This window comes from Oncorhynchus keta, chromosome 27 (assembly GCF_023373465.1).
Source record: "Oncorhynchus keta strain PuntledgeMale-10-30-2019 chromosome 27, Oket_V2, whole genome shotgun sequence".
Classification (NCBI taxonomy): Eukaryota; Metazoa; Chordata; class Actinopteri; order Salmoniformes; family Salmonidae; genus Oncorhynchus; species Oncorhynchus keta.
Window position 1 is genome coordinate 41,587,909 of NC_068447.1, and position 22,500 is coordinate 41,610,408.

General features: G+C 42.9%; 1 protein-coding gene across 6 annotated transcripts in view; it reads right to left on the bottom strand.

Annotated features, from left to right (window-relative positions):
- The window catches only part of LOC118360088 (retinoic acid receptor gamma-A), an 84,833-nt gene that overhangs the window by 53,033 nt on the left and 9,300 nt on the right, over positions 1–22,500 (bottom strand). For 5 of the 6 annotated variants that reach the window (XM_052482443.1, XM_052482444.1, XM_052482441.1 and 2 more), the window contains exon 2: positions 6,420–6,845. In XM_052482443.1, the coding sequence (XP_052338403.1) occupies positions 6,420–6,597 (178 nt within the window). In that variant the 5' untranslated portion in view covers positions 6,598–6,845. Of the gene's footprint in view, positions 1–6,419; positions 6,846–9,390; positions 9,541–22,500 lie in introns of those variants that run through there. The other variant, XM_052482442.1, reaches the window with a different exon arrangement.

Sequence of the window (22,500 nt, forward strand, 5' to 3'; positions counted from 1 at the left end):
CTATTTTCTACATTGCAGAATAATAGTGAAGACATCAAAACTATGAAATAATACATGTGGAATCACGTAGTAACCAAAACAGTGTTTAACAAATCAAAATCTATTTTATATTTTAGAATCTTCAAAGTGGCCACCCTTTTCCTTGATGACAGGTTTGCACACGCTTGGCATTCTCTGAACCAGCTTCACCTAGAATGCTTTTCCAACAGTCTTGAAGGAGTTCACACATGTACTGAGCACTTGTTGGCTGCTTTTCCTTCACTCTGCGGTCCAACTCATCCCAAACCATATCAATTGGGTTGAGTGATTGTGGAGGCCAGGTCATCGGATCCTTCACTCTGCTTCTTGGTCAAATAGCCCTTACACAGCCTGGAGGTGTGTTGGGTCATTGTCCTGTTGAAAAACAAATGATAGCCCCACTAACCCCAAACCAGATGGGATGGCGTATCGCTGGCGGGAACGCTGTGGTAGCCATGTTGGTTAAGTATGCCTTGAATAAAACAAAAATCACAGACAGTGTCACCAGCAAAGCACCCCCACACCATGACACCTCCTCCTCCATGCTACACATGAAGAGATCATCCGATCACCTACTCTGAGTCGCACAAAGACACAGCGGTTGGAACCAAAAATCTCCAATTTGGACTCATCAGACCAAAGGACAGATTTCCACCAGTTAAATGTTCATTGCTCGGCCCAAGCAAGTCTCTTCTTATTATTGGTGTCCTTTAGTAGTGGTTTCTTTGCAGCAATTCAACCATGAAGACCTGATTCAAGCAGTCTCCTCTTAACAGTTGATGTTGAGATGTGTCTGTTACTTGAACTCTGTGAAGCATTTATTTGGGCTGCAATCTGAGGTGCAGTTAACTCTAATGAACTTATCCTCTGCAGCAGAGGTAACTCTGGGTCTTCCTTTCCTGTGGCAGTCCTCATGAGAGCCAGTTTCATTATAGCGCTTGATGGTTTTCGCGACTGTGCTTAAAGAAATGTTCAAAGTTCTTGAAATGTTCCATACTGGCTGACCTTCATGTCTTAAAGTAATGATGGACTGTAATTTCTCTTTGCTTATTTGAGCTGTTCTTGCCATAATATGGACTTGGTCTTTTACCAAAAAGGGCTATCTTCTGTATACCACCCATACCTTGTCATAACACAACTGATTGGCTCAAACACATTAAGGAAAGAACTTCCACAAATTAACTTTTAACAAGGCAGACCTGTTAATTGAAATTCCAGATGACTACCTCATGAAACTGGTTGAGAGATTGCCAAGAGTGTGCAAAGCTGTCATCAAGGCAAAGGGTGGATACTTTGAAGAATATCAAAGTATATATATATCAAGAATATCAACATATTTTTAATAATATAACACTTTCTTGGTTACTACATGATTCCATATGTGTTATTTCATAGTTTTGATGTCTTCACTATTATTCTACAATATAGAAAATAGTCAAAAATGAAAATAAAATAAAAACTTGAATGAGTAGGTGTGTCCATACTTTTACTGGTACTGTATACACTGCACAAAAATATAAATGCAACATGTAAAGATCGCAGAAATGTTCTATACGCACAAAACCTTATTTCTCTACAATTCGTTTAGATCCCTGTTAGTGAGCATTTCTCCTTGGCCAAGATAATCCATCCACTTGACAGGTGTGGCATATTAAGAAACTGATTAAACAACCTGATCATTACACAGATGTACCTTGTACTGGGGACAATAAAAGGCCAAATGTGCAGTTTTGTTACACAACACAATGCCACAGATGTCTCACGTTTTGAGGGAGTGTGCAGTTGGCATGCTGACTGCAGGAATGTCCACCAGTGCTGTTGCCAGAGAATGTCATGTTCATTTCTCTACCATAAGCTACCTCCAACGTCGTTTTAGAGAATTTTGCAGTACGTCCAACCGGCCTCACAACCACAGACCACTTGTAACCATGCCAGCCCAGGACCTCCACATCCGGCCGCTTCACTATCGGGATGGTCTGAGACCAGCCACCTGGACAGCTGATGAAACTGTGGGTTTGCACAAACTGTCAGAAACCAGAATCTCAGGGAAGCTTATCTGACTGCTCGTCGTCCTCACCAGGGTCTTGACCTGACTGCAGTTCGGGGTCTTAACCTACGTCAGCTGAGAAATGGCCACTGGCACACTGGAGAAGTGTGCTCTTAACGGATGAATCTTGGTTTCAATTGTACCGGGCAGATGGCGTCGTGTGGGCGAGTGGTTTGCTGAGGTCAACACTTTGAACAGAGTGCCCCATGGTGGCGGTGGGGTTATGGGTATGGGCGGACATAAGCTACGGACAATGAACACAATTGCATTTTATCGGTGGCAATTTGAATGCACATAGATACCGTGAGGAGATCCCGAGGCCCATTTTCGTGCCATTCATCCGCCGCCATCACCTCATGTTTCAGCATGATAATGCACGCCCCCATGTCGCAAGAATCTGCATACAGTACATTTCCTGGAAGCTGAAAAATGTCCAGTTCTTCCATGTCCTCACGGCCGGCCCACTCATTAGGCAGGATTAGGCAGAGGATTGACAAGGGTGGCATTTTCTGAGCTAAACAGACCAAGATGCACCTCCAACAACAACATATAACACCACCTATAATTCTACCTAAAATCAATGACAATTTCTCTCAACCAGTGGCAAATGAGCTTTTAAGGTTAGCGCTGATTAGGTGAGAGGTGATGCCGCCCTTTGATAAACAGTGGCCACTTTGTCAAAGGAAGGGGCGCAAATTATTTTGCTTTTTCATTCCCAGCGCGCCTCTCCAGGGTGCTGTTGAAGAGGCGCGTCGCTGTGGCGCTCCACCAGCGTTCCGTTCCCCCCAAAAATGATCGAACATTAATCATCTTGCAGATACAGGATATGGTAGAAAGAGTATGTGGACTTTTCTGTAGCCTACAATGGAATGAGAAAGACACTTTTTTACATCATGCAGGTTTCTCCGATCAATTAGCCTAAATGACGCTCAGTCAAATAAAACAGGTCAAAGTCAAATGGACGCTACGGAATGAACAATCACAACTGTTGTCCAGGAGTTTCCCCCCATTGTCATGAAGTTTGTATCCATCCATTTTTGACAAGTTTGATCATAGTGAAAAATGAAATACTTCAGCAATTCCCACTGTGTACAGGCAAATAGGCTCACGGCATCTGCTGATAAAGTTTAGTAGCTGATATTCAGAGCTTATAGGGCCAAATTGATTAGTCACAGGAATCAGGACTAATAAAGGCAATGCAACTTCCTGTTTTACAAATGGTAGGCCTACCACATGGATGGGCATTCATAAAATTCCATTGTGGCCGACATGGTAGGCTACACATCAGTAAGCATGAGCCGACGCCTTTTCTACATCCGGAAGACACATTTTCAACATCCTGGAAAATATGTATTTTACAGTGGCTTGCGAAAGTATTCACCCCCTTGGCAGTTTTCCTATTTTGTTTGCCTTACAACCTGGAATTAAAATACATTTTTTAGGGGTTTGTATCAATTGATTTACACAACATGCCTACCACTTTGAAGATGCAAAATTTATTTATTTATTGTGAAACAAACAAGAAATAAGATAAAAAACAGAAAACTTGAGTGTGCATAACTATTCACCTCCTCAAAGTCAATACTTTGTAGAACCACCTTTTGCAGCTGCAAGTCTCTTGGGGTATGTATCTATAAGCTTGGCAAATCTAGCCACTGGGATTTTTGCCCATTCCTTAAGGCAAAACTGCTCCAGCTCCTTCAAGTTGGATGGGTTCCACTGGTGTACAGCAGTCTTTAAGTCACACCACAGATTCTCAATTGGATTGAGGTCTGGGCTTTGATTAGGCCATTCCAAGACATTTAAATGTTTCCTCTTAAACCACTCGAGTGTTGCTTTAGCAGTATGCCTAGGGTCATTGTCCTGCTGGAAGGTGAACCTCTGTCCCAGTCTGAAATCTCTGGAAGACTGAAACAGGTTTCCCTCAAGAATGTCTTTGTATTTAGCACCATCCATCGTTCCTTCAATTCTGACCAGTTTCCCAGTCCCTGCCAATGAAAAACATCCCCACAGCATGATGCTGCCACCACCATGCTTCACTGTGGGGATGGTGTTCTCAGGGGGATGAGAGGTGTTGGGTTTGCACCAGACATAGCTTTTTCCTTGATGGCCAAAAAGCTCAATTTTAGTCTCATCTGACCAGAGTACCTTCTTCCATATGTTTGGTTAGTCTCCCACATGCTTTTTGGCGAACACCAAACGTGTTTGCATTTTTTTCTTTAATTAAGCAATGGCCTTTTTCTGGCCATTCTTCCAAAAAGCCCAGCTAAATGGAGTGTACGGCTTAAAGTGGTCCTATGGGCAGATACTCCAATCTCCACTGTGGAGCTTTGCAGCTCATTCAGGGTTATCTTTAGTATCTTTGTTGCCTCTCTGGTTAATGCCCTCCTTGCCTGGTCCGTGAGTTTTGATGGGCGGCCCTCTCTTGGCAGGTTTGTTGTGGTGCCATATTCTTTACATTTTTTAAATAATGGATTTAACTTCTTGGTGACAGGGGGCAGTATCTTAACATCCGGATGAAATGCATGCCATGATTTTTATAGTAATTCATTTTAATTTGGCGCTCTGCATTTTCCCTGGCTTTTGGCCAGGCGGGACGCTAGCGTCCCACATATACCAGAGGGGTTAATGGTGCTCCGTGGGATGTTCAAAGTTTCTGATATTTTTTTATAACCCAACCCTGATCTGTACTTCTCCACAACTTTATCCCTGACCTGTTTAGAGAGCTCCTTGATCTTCATGGTGCCTCTTGCTTGGTGGTGCCCCTTGCTTAGTGGTGTTGCAGACTCTGGGGCCTTTCAGAACAGGTGTATATAATACTGAGATCATGTGACAGATTATGTGACACTTAGCTTGCACACAGGTGGACTTTATTTAACTAATTATGTGACCTCTGAAGGTAATTGGTTGCACCAGATCTTATTTAGGGGCTTCATGGGAAAATGGGGTGAATACATATGCACGCACCACTTTTCCATTTTCTAGAAATAAAGCCCTAACCTACAGAGAGATTAACCTACAAAAGAGTCCCCATCAGCCAGCTGGTTCAGGGGCTCTGTTCACAAACAGACCCAACAGAGCCCCAGGAGAGAAACACAATTAGATCCAACCAAATTATGAGAAAACAAAAAGATAGCTATTTGGCACACTGGAAAGAATCAACCAAAAAACTGAGCAAACTGGAATAATATCTGGCCCTAAACAGAGAGTACACAGTAGCAGAATACCTGACCACCGTGACTGACCCAAAATGAAGGACATCTTTGACTATGTACAGACTCTGTGAACATAGCCTTGCTATTGAGAATGGCCGCCGAAGGCAGACCTGGCTAGAGAGAAGAGAAGAAAGGCTATGTCCCTACTGCCCACAAAATGTGGTGGAAACTGAGCTGCACTTGCCAAAGGTATGTACATATTAGAGACACATATTTCCCACAGAAAACACAGACGCACATAGAATTTGAAAATAAATAACACTTTGATAACCTCCCATATCTGTTAGGCAAAATGCCGCAATGTGGAATTACAGTAGCAAGATTTGTGATCCGTTGCACAAACATTGTAAATACAACCAATATTTATCAGTTTACTTAGTTTCCCCTAGTATGCATACTACAACTATGTGCACATGGTTAAACACGGTTTAATACAACATTTGACATGTCTTTATGCTTTTGAAACCTTTTGAGGGCAATGTTTACTTCTTTACTTATATGTTTTGCGTTGACGTTAAAAGCTATAACCCGTAGAAACGCCACAGGCACATTTGAGTGGTTTTAAATGGACGTCTTTATATTGTGCCGTCACCATTTCAAATTGTTCAAGGTGTTCCACTACAGAGAAAAGCTATAAATCACTAACAAATGTCTCTTTCTCTTCTCTCCTCCCTTTTTTCTCCTTTCAGTCTCTGCCGATATACAACAGCACCCCCTGTGGCCACATATATACCTGCAGTTTTAGAATGGCAGCAGACACAGCCTCTTATGAGCATTTTCCAATATTTGATGACATCACCTCTCTTATTTGAGACTTGTGGGAAGGAAGCCGGTTTGACTTCCAGGACTCTCTGACTGTGTCACCACCTAATCATCTACAACAGCCATCATAAAACCCCAAACCGGCAACAAACGATCAATGCAATGTTATGGAACTGCTCCTTTCTCTGTTTCATTGTTTTCTTCTCTCGTATTATTATAAACAGATGCATACATGTTCAGTGAAAATGGAAAATGTTCTGTTTCAAAATACGACAGACACCCCCCCCCCCAAACACCCACACACACACATACATGTGTACACACACAGGCACACACATGTACATGCACACACAATATGTTTGAGTAACTTCACTTACACAGTGCAGCCATCTCTTTAGGGAGATCAGTGCTGAATCTCCCAAACAGGCTGCTATTGGCCAGCAGGTCAAAGGAGGAGTGGTTCCGCATGGAGTTGAAGGCAAATGGGTAGACAGCAGGTGGGAACCCTGTCATGTGACCCACCTGACCCACCTGCCGTTCCCTGTTGGTAGCCATGGTAATGGAGAGGAGAGGAGTACCCAGAAGGCCTGTGGTATCCAAGACAGACCCTCTCTCAGGCCGTTGGGCTAGGGAATATCACACACCACCTGGTAGAGGACAGGAAAATTGGGAATGCCAAACTGGGAATTCCACTTCTTCCACCGGTAGCCTATCAGGGCGCTGGGCTGGATGAGGACCTAAGGTTCTGGTTGGCAGAGGAGATTTCTGGTCTTCTGCTCTTAGGAATGATCATGCGAATGCACCTATCAGAAGAAGACACAAAAAAAACATACCATTTTTATTTTGTTCTACAAAATTGATAATAACTACTTTTTACAATATTGTCACATGATGTAATGTTAAAATGGAAAGTAAATGTTATTTGTTTTCTACAAGCACAGTTCAACATACGTAAACTCTGAGGACTGATCTGCAACAATGAATAGTTTATTCCAAACAGTCATCTCAGAGGTTTGTGCAAACTTTAAAACAATAGTGAACACAGGTTATGTTGAAAACGTCGAGGTGTGTGTGTGTGGGGGGGGTGTATGTGAGAGACTGTGAGAGTCAAAAAGAGTAGAAGAAGGAAAAGCAAGAAAACCGGGGGTGAGGAAAAGAAAATAAGAGAGTTGTTTGAAAAAAGTTAGCAGGAGAGAAGGAGGGAGGGAGGGTGAAGGAGCTCTTGTTTCAGCAGTTTTGAAAGGCTTCCAGACTTTTGCAGTGATTCCAGGCTATGCCATATGATTTAAATCAGCAGAACTCCACAATAAAGAGGCTCTCTGTTCATGCTGCCAACCCAGCACAGCAGCCTGCCTCTCTGTCTCACAACTCTCAACCTCTCTCTCTCTCTCTCTCTCTCTCTCTCTCTCTCTCTCTCTCTCTCTCTCTCTCTCTCTCTCTCCCTCTCTCTGCCTCTCTGTATCTCTCTCTTTCTGCCTCTCTGCTGTCTGGTCCCCTGGCTCCAGCCCGCACAGCAGCCTGCCTCTCTGTCTCACAACTCTCAACCTCTCTCGCTCTCTCTCTCTCTCTCTCTCTCTCTGCCTCTCTGTATCTCTCTCTTTCTGCCTCTCTGCTGCCTGGTCCCCTGGCTCTAGCCCGCACAGCAGCCTGCCTTTCTGTCTCCTGTGCCTTTCTCTCTGCCTCGATCCCCCAGGACCAAAGGCCCAGACACGGGATCCAACACATGAGAAATGGAAAGAGAGAGAGAGAGAGAGAGAGAGAGGGATAGAGAGAGGGATAGAGAGAGGGATAGAGAGAGAGAGAGAGAGAGAGAGAGAGAGAGGAAGAAAGACAGAGAGGAACAATGGTTGCCCGCCTAACTGCTGATGCCTATACCTCCATTTATTTTTTAATTTTTTATGACCAACATTTTATTGTAATCTTTTTGTATTTATACATATAATATATATAATATATATATAAATATATATAAATATATAAATATAAATATATAAATAAAATATATATAATATATGTATATATATATATATATATATATATATATATATATATATATATATATACATATATATATATACATATATATATATATATATATACATATATACATATATATATATATACATATATACATATATACATATATATATATATATATATATATACATATATATATATATATATATATACATATATACATATATATATATATATATATATATATATATATATATATATATATATATATATATATATATATATATATATATATATATATATATATATATATATATATATATACATATATATATATATATATATATATATATATATATATATATATATATATATATATATATATATATATATATATATATATATATATATATATATATATATATATATATATATATATATATATATATATATATATATGTATATATATATATATATATATATATATATATATATATACATATATATATATATATATATATATATATATATATATATATATATATATATATATATATATATATATATATATATATATATATATATATATACATATATATATATATATATATATATATATATATATATATATATATATATATATATATATATATATATATATATATATATATATATATATATATATATATATATATATATATATATATATATATATATATATATACATATATATATATATATACATATATATATATATACATATATATATATATATATATACATAAACAACAGAATACAGCAAATACAAAGTAGTAGGACCCTACGAAAAAAAGCAATAACAAAAATAATAATAATAAAAAAGATGCCAACCAACAAAACCCCACAGAAAACGGGACTACATTCAAATCTATTCCATCACACTGGCAGAGAGAATGGGAGCAATACACTGTCCAAAAGTATAGAACACATTGAGAGTTTGGCTTATGGCTTAAATGTAACACCCTTTTCACAGAGATCTCACGAACCACTGACCCGATCAAGATTTTTTTTGACCCCAAATACGTCGGAAAGAACGTCTCTTGTATGCTGCTAAAGTACCCAGTCGGGAGGACCATTCAACCATACATTTACCACGGTTAGCTTAGCATAAGGAATTTGATTTATAGCATTTACTTGACTTTGCACTTCAACTCATGCATGACAATTCAGTACTTTTCCCACCACTGTCCAGAATATACAGGCTGGGAGAAAATGGAATATTGTCACTAATAATACATTTGATGTTTTCATGAATGGCAGCCCAGAAGTCTAGACCATAAACGCAGTGCCATCACGTTCCATGCATCTCCAGCTCTCTGGATGGTCCTTTACCTCCATTTCTAACTCCCTCCATCTCTCTTTTGCTTCAGACAGCCCAATGTACCCATCTAGGCTAACACCAGTCCAGCATGATTGCCCACTTGTCCTCAGTCCCAGGTAAGGTGAAGCACATAAGCACTGTAGACGCAGCTTGTCGCTGGAAAAGCACACGGCTGTTGGCTGTCTCTAGCTCAAACTCTGAGCCCAGCGCCGTGCGCGTCCCATTCAAACCTCTGCTGCCCCCCCCCCCCCAGAGAGGTTTTATGAGTGGGTGGTGTCAGCTGCTTGTTTTTGAAATGTGGTTTGGAGAAACAGCAGAGCCAAGGAAATCAGCCAGGGCTGCTATCTGGAACGGCTGTGGTTTATGAATCAGGGGGAACAGAGACTGAGGAAGAATCTTGGAATTCTGGGAATAAGCAAAGAGGGAAAAAAGAAAGATCTGAGGCTGAACTGCTGAACTGGCTGAACTGTAGAACTAACTGAAATGCTGAACTGGCTGAACCGCTGAACCGCTGAACTATCTGAACTGGCTAAACTGGCTGAACTGCTGGACTGGCTGGACTGGCTGAACTGGCTGAACTGCTGGACTGGCTGAACTGCTGGACTGGCTGAACTGCTGAACTGGCTAAACTGGCTGAACTGCTGAACTGGCTATACTAGCTGAACTGCTGGACTGGCTTAACTGCTGGACTGGCTGAACTGCTGAACTGGCTAAACTGGCTGAACTGCTGAACTGGCTAAATTGGCTGAACTAGCTGAACTGCTGGTCTGGCTGAACTGCTGGACTGGCTGAACTGCTGAACTGGCTGAACTGCTGAACTGGCTAAACCGGCTGAACTAGCTGAACTGCTGGACTGGCTGAACTGCTGAACTGGCTGAACTGCAGAACTGGCTAAACTGGCTGAACTAGCTAAACTGCTGAATTGGCTAAACTTGCTAAACTGACTGAACTAGCTGAACTGCTGAACTGCAGAACTGCTGAACTGCAGAACTAGCTGAACTGCTGAACTAGCTGAACTGCTGAACTAGCTGAACTGCTGAATTAGCTGAACTGCTGAACTGCTGAACTAGCTGAACTGACTGAACTGCTGAATTAGCTCTGCTGCTGAACTGGCTGAACATGCTGAACTAGCTGAGCTGCTGAACTAACTGAACTGCTTAACTAGCTGAACTGCTGAACTAGCTGAAATGCTGAACTGCTGAACTAGCTGAAATGCTGAACTGCTGAATTAGCTGAGCTGCTGAACTAGCTGAGCTGCTGAACTAGTGAACTAGCTGAACTAACTGAACTGCTGAACTAGCTGAACTAGCTGATCTGCTGTACTGCTAAACTAGCTGAATTAGCTGAACTACTGGACTAGCTTAACTGTTGAACTCGCTGAACTGCTAAACTGGCTGAACTAGCTGAGCTGCTGAACTAGCTGAACTGCTGAACTAGCTGAACTGCTGAACTAGCTGAAATGCTGAACTGCTGAATTAGCTGAGCTGCTGAACTAGCTGAACTAACTGAACTGCTGAACTAGCTGAACTGCTGAACTAGCTGATCTGCTGACTAGCTGAACTGCTGAACTAGCTGAATTAGCTGAACTACTGGACTAGCTTAACTGTTGAACTCGCTGAACTGCTAAACTGGCTGAACTAGCTGAGCTGCTGAACTAGCTGAACTGCTGAACTAGCTGAACTGCTGAACTAGCTGAACTGCTGACTAGCTGAACTGCTGAACTGGCTGGACTGGCTGAACTGCTGGACTGGCTGGACTGGCTGAACTGCTGGACTGGCTGAACTGCTGGACTGGCTGAACTGCTGAACTGGCTAAACTGGCTGAACTGCTGAACTGGCTAAATTGGCTGAACTAGCTCAACTGCTGGACTGGCTGAACTGCTGGACTGGCTGAACTGCTGAACTGGCTAAACTGGCTGAACTGCTGAACTGGCTAAATTGGCTGAAATAGCTGAACTGCTGGACTGGCTGAACTGCTGGACTGGCTGAACTGCTGAACTGGCTGAACTGCTGAACTGGCTAAACCGGCTGAACGAGCTGAACTGCAGGACTGGCTGAACTGCTGAACTGGCTGAACTGCAGAACTGGCTAAACTGGCTGAACTAGCTAAACTGCTGAATTGGCTGAACTTGCTAAACTGGCTGAACTAGCTGAACTGCTGAACTGCAGAACTGCTGAACTGCTGAACTAGCTGAATTAGCTGAACTACTGGTCTAGCTTAACTGTTGAACTCGCTGAACTGCTAAACTGGCTGAACTAGCTGAGCTGCTGAACTAGCTGAACTGCTGAACTAGCTGAACTGCTGAACTAGCTGAACTGCTGACTAGCTGAACTACTGGACGAGCTGAACTGCTGAACTAGCTGAGCTGCTGAACTGGCTGAACTAGCTGAAATGCTGAACTGCTGAATTAGCTGAGCTGCTGAACTGGCTGAACTGCTGAACTGCTGAACTAGCTGAACTGCTGAACTAACTGAGCTGCTAAACTAGCTGAGCTGCTGAACTGGCTAAACTGGCTGAACTGGCTAAATTGGCTGAACTAGCTGAACTGCTGGACTGGCTGAACTGCTGGACTGGCTGAACTGCTGAACTGGCTGAACTGCTGAACTGGCTAAACCGGCTGAACTAGCTGAACTGGCTGAACTGCTGAACTGGCTGAACTGCAGAACTGGCTAAACTGGCTGAACTAGCTAAACTGCTGAATTGGCTAAACTTGCTAAACTGGCTGAACTAGCTGAACTGCTGAACTGCTGAACTGCAGAACTAGCTGAATTAGCTAAACTGCTGAACTAGCTGAACTGCTGAATTAGCTGAACTGCTGAACTGCTGAACTGCAGAACTGGCTAAACTGGCTGAACTAGCTAAACTGCTGAATTGGCTAAACTTGCTAAACTGGCTGAACTAGCTGAACTGCTGAACTGCAGAACTAGCTGAATTAGCTGAACTGCCGAACTAGCTGAACTGCTGAATTAGCTGAACTGCTGAACTGCTGAACTGACTGAACTGCTGAATTAGCTCTGCTGCTGAACTGGCTGAACATGCTGAACTAGCTGAGCTGCTGAACTAACTGAACTGCTTAACTAGCTGAACTGCTGAACTAACTGAAATGCTGAACTGCTGAACTAGCTGAAATGCTGAACTGCTGAATTAGCTGAGCTGCTGAACTAGCTGAGCTGCTGAACTAGTGAACTAGCTGAACTAACTGAACTGCTGAACTAGCTGAACTGCTGAACTAGCTGATCTGCTGACTAGCTGAACTGCTGAACTAGCTGAATTAGCTGAACTACTGGACTAGCTTAACTGTTGAACTCGCTGAACTGCTAAACTGGCTGAACTAGCTGAACTGCTGAACTAGCTGAACTGCTGACTAGCTGAACTACTGGACTAGCTGAACTGCTGAACTAGCTGAGCTGCTGAACTGGCTGAACTAGCTGAAATGCTGAACTGCTGAATTAGCTGAGCTGCTGAACTGGCTGAACTGCTGAACTGCTGAACTAGCTGAACTGCTGAACTAACTGAGCTGCTAAACTAGCTGAGCTACTGAACTTGCTGAACTAGTTGAAATGCTGAACTAGCTGAGAGAGAGAGAGAGAGAGGCAGAGTATGGGCACAGTGACAGAGTGTGGGCACTGGGCGGCACTAAGGGGTGGCTGCCTGCCCAGGAAACATAACTATTTTCCATACTCACATCAAAGTTACACACACATATAACAAAAACAACACAGAGGCACTCTTGAACTCCACACACTACACACATGTGCAAAAACACACACATCCCTCTTTCCACTGATCTCCCTCTCTTCTCTCTCCCTTCCTCTCTTTCTTTCTGGCTCTTTCTCTTTCACCAGAGCCAGTTAATTACACTCTACTGCTGCAGGCAGCTTCAAACCACCACTAAGTTAGAGTTCCATTACAGTAAACTGTTCCACATGTGAACCCAGAGCAGAGCCAGGGAGGCAGGGAGGGAGGGAGGGAGGCAGGGAGGAAAGGAGGGAGGGAGGCAAGGAGGGAGGGAGGCAGGGAGGGAGGGAGGGAGGGAGCAGGCAGAGCAGGGAGGAAGAGAGGGATCAGTCAGGCAGAGCAGGGAGCAGGTAGAGCAAGGAGAGAGGGAGAGAGAGAGAGAGGCAGCAGGCAAGCAGAGCAGGGAGGGAGGGAGCAGACAGGCAGAGCAGGGAGTAAGGGAGGTAGCAGGCAGACAGAGCAGGGAGGCAGAGAGGGAGCAGGCAGACAGAGCAAGGAGAGAGTAGGCAGGCAGAGCAGAGAGGGAGGGAGAGAGAGAGAGGCAGCAGGGAGGCAGAGAGGGAGTAGGCAGACAGAGCAGGGAGGGAGGGAGCAGGCAGGCAGAGCAGGGATGGAGGGAGAGAGGGATCAGTCAGGCAGAGCAGGGAGGGAGAGAGGGAGCAGGCAGGCAGAGCAGGGAGGGAGGGAGAGAGGGATCAGTCAGGCAGAGCAGGGAGGGAGAGAGAGAGGGAGCAGGCAGAGCAAGGAGGGAGGTAGAGATGGAGCAGGTAGGCAGAGCAGAGAGGAAGGGAGAGGGGGAGCTAGCAGGCAGGGGGGGGGGCAGGGTGGCAGGCAGGTTTGGGTGGCCACGTTTCAGGAAGGAGCAGCAGAAACAGCCCCATAGACTATAGGCACCAACCCCATACTGCCAACACAGCCTCCAACTGCAATCTCTCTCTCCCTTTCTTCATCTCTCTTTCTCTCTCTGCCTCCCTCTCAATCTCTCTCTCCCAGTCCGTTTCTCAAAAAAACTCTCGACGCAACTCTTAACCAACCCCAATGACCATGCCCTTGTCACTCCCCTAACCCTTCTTCCTCCTAAAACTACCAGCCTCCCCTTCCCTCCCCTACACCCAACCTAACCCACCAAGTCACCTCCTTCCTCTATAACACTACCTGGTCCTTTCCCTCTCCACTGTCCTCTGTTTGTACAACCATTACCATGACCCATATGCAAATGTTCAGTGTGGCCAACCCACTACAACATCACTAAATATTTCACAGTGTGCCTAAATGAGGGAAGAGGTTCAGGCTGGAAAAACAAAAACTCCTTACAAACACAGACCCATAATAATATGTGTGAGTGTGAGTGTGTGGGGGGGGGTCTCCTTGTTTCGTTATCTGCCTCATGAACTCGGCCCATAATGCCAATGTATTGTGTGTAAACCATCAGAGCTGGGAGAGGAGAAAGGGGAGATGGAGGATTATTACAGGACTAACACACACACACACACACACACACACACACACACACACACACACACACACACACGCACGCACGCACACACGCACACACACACACACACACACACACACACACACACACACACACACACACACACACACACACACACACACACACACACACACACACACACACACACACACACACGCACGCACGCACGCACACACGCCAGGGCCAGGCATGTGCTACACATATTCCCAGGGGATGTCTGGAGGGGGACAGAAACAGCACCACATCAATTCATCCATGAGACAGAGACTGTGTCCGAATACCCGTACCTGCATTGTAAAATAGTAGGCATTTTGGGTATGCCCCCAAAGATAAAGTGCAGCGCTAATGTAGTAGTATTTACATGCCAGGATGTCATGCTCTATTTTTGTTTGGTCAGGGTGTGATTTGGGTGGGCATTCTATGTTTGTACGTCTAGGTTTTTGTATTTCTATGTTTAGGCCGGGTATGGTTCTCAATCAGCGACAGCTGTCTTTCGTGGTCTCTGATTGGGAATCATACTTAGGTAGCCTGTGTTGCCATCTTAGTTTGTGGGTAGTTCATTTCTGTTTCGTGTTATTTCACCTCGCAGGACTGTTTCACTTTTCCTTTTTTGTTGTTTTGTTTATTCAGTGCTCTTATTAAAGATGAACACGTTCCCCTGCTGCATTTTGGTCCGATGATTCCTCCTTCTTCCGATGAAAGCCGTTACAACTCTATAGTGCACTTTTGACCAGAGCCCTATGAGCCCCCTGGTGCACTACATAGGGAATAGAGTTCCATTTGTGAGTCTGATGTGAGGAACCTAACCTACCTAACCTACCTTATCCCCCTCCAGATCTGGAGGATAACACAGTCAAACGGCCATTCACACATATCTCAAAGCTTGCCTGTCACCAAACAGAAGGCAGCAGACCTACTCGTGGGCTGGGGAGACAGAGGGAATATTAGAAAGAGAGAGGGAATGTTAGAAAGAGAGAGGGAATGTTAGAAAGAGAGAGGGAATACAAGAAAGAAAGAGGGAATGTTAGAAAGAGAGAGGGAATAGAAGAAAGAAAGAGGGAATGTTAGAAAGAGAGAGGGAAGAAAAGAAAGAAAGAGGGAATGTTAGAAAGAGAGAGGGAATAAAAGAAAGAGGGAATATTAGAAAGAGAGAGGGAATAAAAGAAAGAGGGAATATTAGAAAGAGTGAAGGAATAAAAGAAAGAAAGAGGGAATATTAGAAAGAGAGAGGGAAGAAAAGAAAGAGGGAATATTAGAAAGAGTGAGGGAATAAAAGAAAGAAAGAGGGAATGTTAGAAAGAGAGGGAATAAAAGAAAGAGGGAATAAAAGAAAGAGGGAATATTAGAAATAGTGAGGGAATAAAAGAAAGAAAGAGGGAATGTTAGAAAGAGAGGGAATAAAAGAAAGAGGGAATATTAGAAAGAGGGAATAAAAGAAAGAGGTAATATTAGAAAGAAAGAGGGAATAAAAGGAGGGAATATTAGAAAGAGTGAGGGAATAAAAGAAAGAGGGAATATTAGAAAGAGTGAGGGAATAAAAGAAAGAAGGAATATTAGAAAGAGTGAGGGAATAAAAGAAAGAGGGAATGTTAGAAAGAGAGGGAATAAAAGAAAGAAAGAGGGAATGTTAGAAAGAGAGGGAATAAAAGAAAGAGGGAATATTAGAAAGATGGAATAAAAGAAAGAGGGAATATTAGAAATAGGGAATAAAAGAAAGAGGGAATATTAGAGAGAGAGGGAATAAAAGAAAGAGGTAATATTAGAAAGAAAGAGGGAATAAAAGAAGGAGGGAATATTAGAAAGAGTGAGGGAATAAAAGAAAGAGGGAATGTTAGAAAGAGAGGGAATAAAAGAAAGAGGGAATATTAGAAAGAGGGAATAAAAGAAAGAGGGAATATTAGAAAGAGGAAATAAAAGAAAGAGGGAAAATTAGAAAGAGAGGGAATAAAAGAAAGAGGTAATATTAGAAAGAAAGAGGGAATAAAAGAAGGAGGGAATATTAGAAAGAGAGAGGGAATAAAAGAAAGAGGGAATGTTAGAAAGAGTGGGGGAATAAAAGAAAGAGGGAATATTAGAAAGAGTGAGAGAATAAAAGAGAGAGGGAATAAAATAAAGAAAGAGGGAATGTTAGAAAGAGAGAGGGAAGAAAAGAAAGAAAGAGGGAATGTTAGAAAGAGAGAGGGAATAAAAGAAAGAGGGAATATTAGAAAGAGAGAGGGAATAAAAGAAAGAGGGAATATTAGAAAGAGTGAGAGAATAAAAGAAAGAGGGAATGTTAGAAAGAGTGAGGGAATAAAAGAAAGAAAGAGGGAATGTTAGAAAGAGAGAGGGAAGAAAAGAAAGAAAGAGGGAATGTTAGAAAGAGAGAGGGAATAAAAGAAAGAGGGAATATTAGAAAGAGAGAATATTAGAAAGAGGAAATAAAAGAAAGAGGGAAAATTAGAAAGAGAGGGAATAAAAGAAAGAGGTAATATTAGAAAGAAAGAGGGAATAAAAGAAGGAGGGAATGTTAGAAAGAGTGAGAGAATAAAAGAAAGAGGGAATATTAGAAAGAGAGAGGGAATAAAATAAAGAAAGAGGGAATGTTAGAAAGAGAGAGGGAATAAAATAAAGAAAGAGGGAATGTTAGAAAGAGAGAGGGAAGAAAAGAAAGAAAGAGGGAATGTTAGAAAGAGAGAGGGAATAAAAGAAAGAGGGAATATTAGAAAGAGAGAGGGAATAAAAGAAAGAGGGAATATTAGAAAGAGTGAGAGAATAAAAGAAAGAGGGAATATTAGAAAGAGTGAGGGAATAAAAGAAAGAAAGAGGGAATGTTAGAAAGAGAGAGGGAAGAAAAGAAAGAAAGAGGGAATGTTAGAAAGAGAGAGGGAATAAAAGAAAGAGGGAATATTAGAAAGAGAGAGGGAATAAAAGAAAGAGGGAATATTAGAAAGAGTGAGGGAATAAAAGAAAGAAAGAGGGAATATTAGAAAGAGTGAGGGAATAAAAGAAAGAAAGAGGGAATGTTAGAAAGAGAGGGAATAAAAGAAAGAGGGAATAAAAGAAAGAGGGAATATTAGAAATAGTGAGGGAATAAAAGAAAGAAAGAGGGAATGTTAGAAAGAGAGGGAATAAAAGAAAGAGGGAATATTAGAAAGAGGGAATAAAAGAAAGAGGTAATATTAGAAAGAAAGAGGGAATAAAAGGAGGGAATATTAGAAAGAGTGAGGGAATAAAAGTAAGAAGGAATATTAGAAAGAGTGGGGGAATAAAAGAAAGAGGGAATGTTAGAAAGAGAGGGAATAAAAGAAAGAGGGAATATTAGAAAGAGGGAATAAAAGAAAGAAAGAGGGAATGTTAGAAAGAGAGGGAATAAAAGAAAGAGGGAATATTAGAAAGATGGAATAAAAGAAAGAGGGAATATTAGAAATAGGGAATAAAAGAAAGAGGGAATATTAGAGAGAGAGGGAATAAAAGAAAGAGGTAATATTAGAAAGAAAGAGGGAATAAAAGAAGGAGGGAATATTAGAAAGAGTGAGGGAATAAAATAAAGAGGGAATATTAGAAAGAGTGAGGGAATAAAAGAAAGAGGGAATGTTAGAAAGAGAGGGAATAAAAGAAAGAGGGAATATTAGAAAGAGTGAGGGAATAAAAGAAAGAGGGAATATTAGAAAGAGGAAATAAAAGAAAGAGGGAAAATTAGAAAGAGAGGGAATAAAAGAAAGAGGTAATATTAGAAAGAAAGAGGGAATAAAAGAAGGAGGGAATATTAGAAAGAGAGAGGGAATAAAAGAAAGAGGGAATGTTAGAAAGAGTGGGGGAATAAAAGAAAGAGGGAATATTAGAAAGAGTGAGAGAATAAAAGAAAGAAAGAGGGAATATTAGAAAGAGAGAGGGAATAAAAGAAAGAAAGAGGGAATAAAAGGAGAGAATATTAGAAAGAGGGAATAAAAGAAAGAGGGAATATTAGAAAGAGGGAATAAAAGAAAGAGGAAATATTAGAAAGAGTGAGGGAATAAAATAAAGAGGGAATAGTAGAAAGAGGGAATATTAGAAAGAGTGAGGGAATAAATAAAGAGCAAACCGCTGAACATGGATCCTTCTCCCCTCTCTTTCCCTCTCTTTCCCTCTCTGTTCCCCTCTCTTTCCCTCTTCCCCTCTTTTTTCTCTCTTCCTCTCTCTTTCCCTCTCTTCTCCTCTCTGTTCCCCTCTCTTTCCCTCTTCCCCTCTCTTTCTCTCTCTTTCCCTCTCTTCCCCTCTCTTTCTCTCTCTTTCCCTCTCTTCCCCTCTCTTTCTCTCTCTTTCCCTCTCTTCCTCCCTTCCTCTCTCTTTCCCTCTCTTCCTCTCTCTTTCCCTCTCTTTCCCTCTCTTTCTCTCATTCCCTCTCTTCCTCTCTTCCCCTCTCTTTCTCTCTCTTTCCCTCTCTTCCCCTCTCTTTCTCTCTCTTTCCCTCTCTTTCTCTATCTTCATCTCTCTTTCCCTCTTTCCCTCTCTTTCTCACATTCCCTCTCTTCCTCTCCTCCTCTCTCTTCCTCTCTCTTTCCCTCTCTTTCCCTCTCTTCCTCTCTTTCTATCTCTTCCTCTCTCTTCCTCTCTCTTTCCCTCTTTCCCTCTCTTTCTCGCATTCCCTCTCTTCCTCTCTTCCCCTCTCTTTCCCTCTCTTCCTCTCTTTCTATCTCTTCCTCTCTCTTTCCCTCTCTTTCTCGCATTCCCTCTCTTCCTCTCTTCCCTCTCTCTCTCTCTTCCCTCTCTTTCCCTCTCTTTTCTCTTTCTCTCTTTCCTCTCTTTCCCTCTCTTCCTCTCTCTTTCCCTCTCCTCTCTCCCTCTCTTTCTTTCCCTCTTCTTCCTTCTCTCTTCCCTCTCTTTCCCTCTCTTCCTCTCTCTTTCCCTCTCTTCCTCTCTTTCTTCCCCTCTCTTTACCTCTCTTCCTCTCTCTTCCTCTCTCTTTCCCTCTCTTCCTCTCTCTTTACCTCTCTTTCCCTCTCTTTACCTCTCTTTCCCTCTCTTTCCCTCTCTTCCCCTCTCTTTCCCTCTCTTTCCCTTTCTTCCTCTCTTTACCTCTCTCTTCCCCTCTCTTTACCTCTCTCTTCATCTCTCTTCCCCTCTCTTTCCCTCTCTCTTCCTCTCTCTTTCCCTCTCTTTCCCTCTCTTCCTCTTCTTCCCCTCTCTTTAACTCTCTTTCCCTCTCTTCCCCTCTCTTTACCTCTCTTTCCCTCTCTTTCCCTCTCTTCCCCTCTCTTTCCCTTTCTTCCTCTCTTTACCCCTCTCTTCCCCTCTCTTTACCTCTCTTCCCCTCTCTTTCCCTCTCTCTTCCTCACTCTTCCTCTCTTTACCTCTCTTTACCTCTCTTCCCCTCTCTCTTCCTCTCTCTTTACCTCTCTTCCTCTCTCTTCCTCTCTCTTTCCCTCTCTTTCCCTCTCTTCCTCTCTCTTCCTCTCTCTTCCCCTCTCTTTCCTCTCTTTCCCTCTCTTCCCCTCTCTTTCCCTCTCTTTCTCTTTCCCTCTCTTTCCCTCTCTTCCCCTTTCTTTCCCCAAACACAATAATGAATTAATAAAAGACTTGGCGCCAGCGTTTTTTAATGAGTCACATCAGCCGGGCTGCTCTTTACAGACCAGCCATTTGTGTTTTTATGTCGGGGCCTTATGCCCAGGTCCTGTGGTAGGCTGGGCCCGTTTGGCATGGATCAGAGAGGCGGTCTGAGGCTATAAGGGGAGATGGGGAATTCGGGGTGACCTCATCCACCCCCCTCAGCCCCGGGCCCAAATGGGCACAGAGGGCCTTCCCACTTCCCCTGTGCCTGGGGGGCACAGAGGAGGCAGGGAGAGAGACTGGGATGGAGAGGGAGAGAGCGGGGACAGGCAGGGCAGGGAGAGAGGGAGACAGGGAGTGAGGCAGGGAGGGTAGAAGCTGGGGGGCACACAGCAGTCAGACAGACAAGCAGATAGACAGACAGACAGAAGGTTACACAGCCAACTATGGGTGGGATTAATACCAGATCTGGGACTTTCCAGCCTGGGAGGTGCACCATCGTAGCATTTTAGTTAGCTTTACTTTGTTTCTAAAAACACTGTAAATACTTCTCAGCACTTCATTACACTTAATGAGACTGATTTGATTTAACATAATCAATTGATCTAATCCAGAGAAACGCCACATTTGAAATGAAATCAATTTAAGCTGAGAGAGAGAGGGCGAGAGAAAGAGAGTTACTCTAGGTTGGTGAAAAGTGTTGGGTTCAGGAGAGACGGAAGGGGAGTGAGTGAGAGAGTGAGAAAGAGAGAGGGGGAGTGTGAGAAAGAGAGAGAGAGAATAGAAAAACGGAAAAAAGAGAGAACGTGAGAGCAGGACAGAGAGAGCGAGAGAGAGAGTTGTTCCCACAGATCGAGTGTCTGTCAAACAAAGGGTATCAAATCCTCCGTGAGCAAAACAACAATTGTGTCTTAACCGATGCGTTGGAACCCTGCTGGCGCAGACTGCTGCAGTGAAACATAACAAATAAATCACAGCATCTCAGGAAGTGATAATGCACCACACAACCCAACTACTGGTGTCTACCCAGCAGACAGAAACCCAACCACTGGTTTCTACCCAGCAGACAGAAACCCAACCACTGGTTTCCACCCAGCAGACAGAAACCCAACCACTGGTTTCTACCCAGCAGACAGAAACCCAACCACTGGTTTCTACCCAGCAGACAGAAACCCAACCACTGGTTTCTACCCAGCAGACAGAAACCCAACCACTGGTTTCTACCCAGCAGACAGAAACCCAACCACTGGTGTCTACCCAGCAGACAGAAACCCAACCACTGGTTTCCACCCAGACAGAAACCCAACCACTGGTTTCCACCCAGCAGACAGAAACCCAACCACTGGTTTCTACCCAGCAGACAGAAACCCAACCACTGGTTTCTACCCAGCAGACAGAAACCCAACCACTGCAGGTGAATCTATGTGTATTCGCGGGTGTGTTCAGTTGTTCACTATCGAGTGCCTCCTTTTCCGTTCAACTGAAATAGTTGATACGTTTGATAACTATGCTGTGGTCTGTGTAGTAACATACCACTGTTTGACACCAGAACGTTGCTCTGTGTTTAAACCACATTGTTCTGTGTGGCATTCAAGGAAACCAAACTCTCCCATGCTACAGTGCTAGTGTATCCTCAGCCGGTTTTCATTTTCTGACACAAGTTGTTGAAAAAACATCCGACTGTTTTACAATGAACTCAGCCTGACTAGGGCCATTTCTTTTACCACAGAGAAAGAAAGCTCTTCGACAAAAGGCTCGTTGGATCTTAACTTCAATGGGCAGAATGGAGGCATGTCAAAAGAGAAGGAGTTTGGATATCTTCACTTCGCAGCCCTCCAGATAGGTGAACACAGTCAATATCTACCAAGTACGTTCGCAGGACATGAAAGCTTGGCACCGTCAACGACTCCGCTCTGATTTATTCTCCATTAGAGACTTGCCTACTCTTGTCTATTGTTCTAAATGATTTATGTCTTCTTCGCACAATAAATCCAAATTGTAAAAAAAAAAAACACATCATAAACCGTGTCTGAGATATAGCAAGTATGATACACTGAGTGTACAAAACATTAGGAACACCTGCTCTTTCCATGACAGACTGACCAGGTGAATCCAGGTGAAAGCTATGATCCCTTATTGATGTCACTTGTTAAATCCACTTCAATCAGTGTAGATGAAGGGGAGGAGACAGGCTAAAGAAGGATTGTTAAGCCGGGAGACAATTGAGACGTGGATTGTGTGTGTGTGCCATTCAGAGGGTGAATGGGCAAGACAAAACATTTGAGTGCCTTTCAATGGGATATGGTAGTAGGCGCCAGGCTCAACGGTTTGCGCCAAGAATTGCAACGCTGCTGGGTTTTTCACACTCAACAGCGTGTTT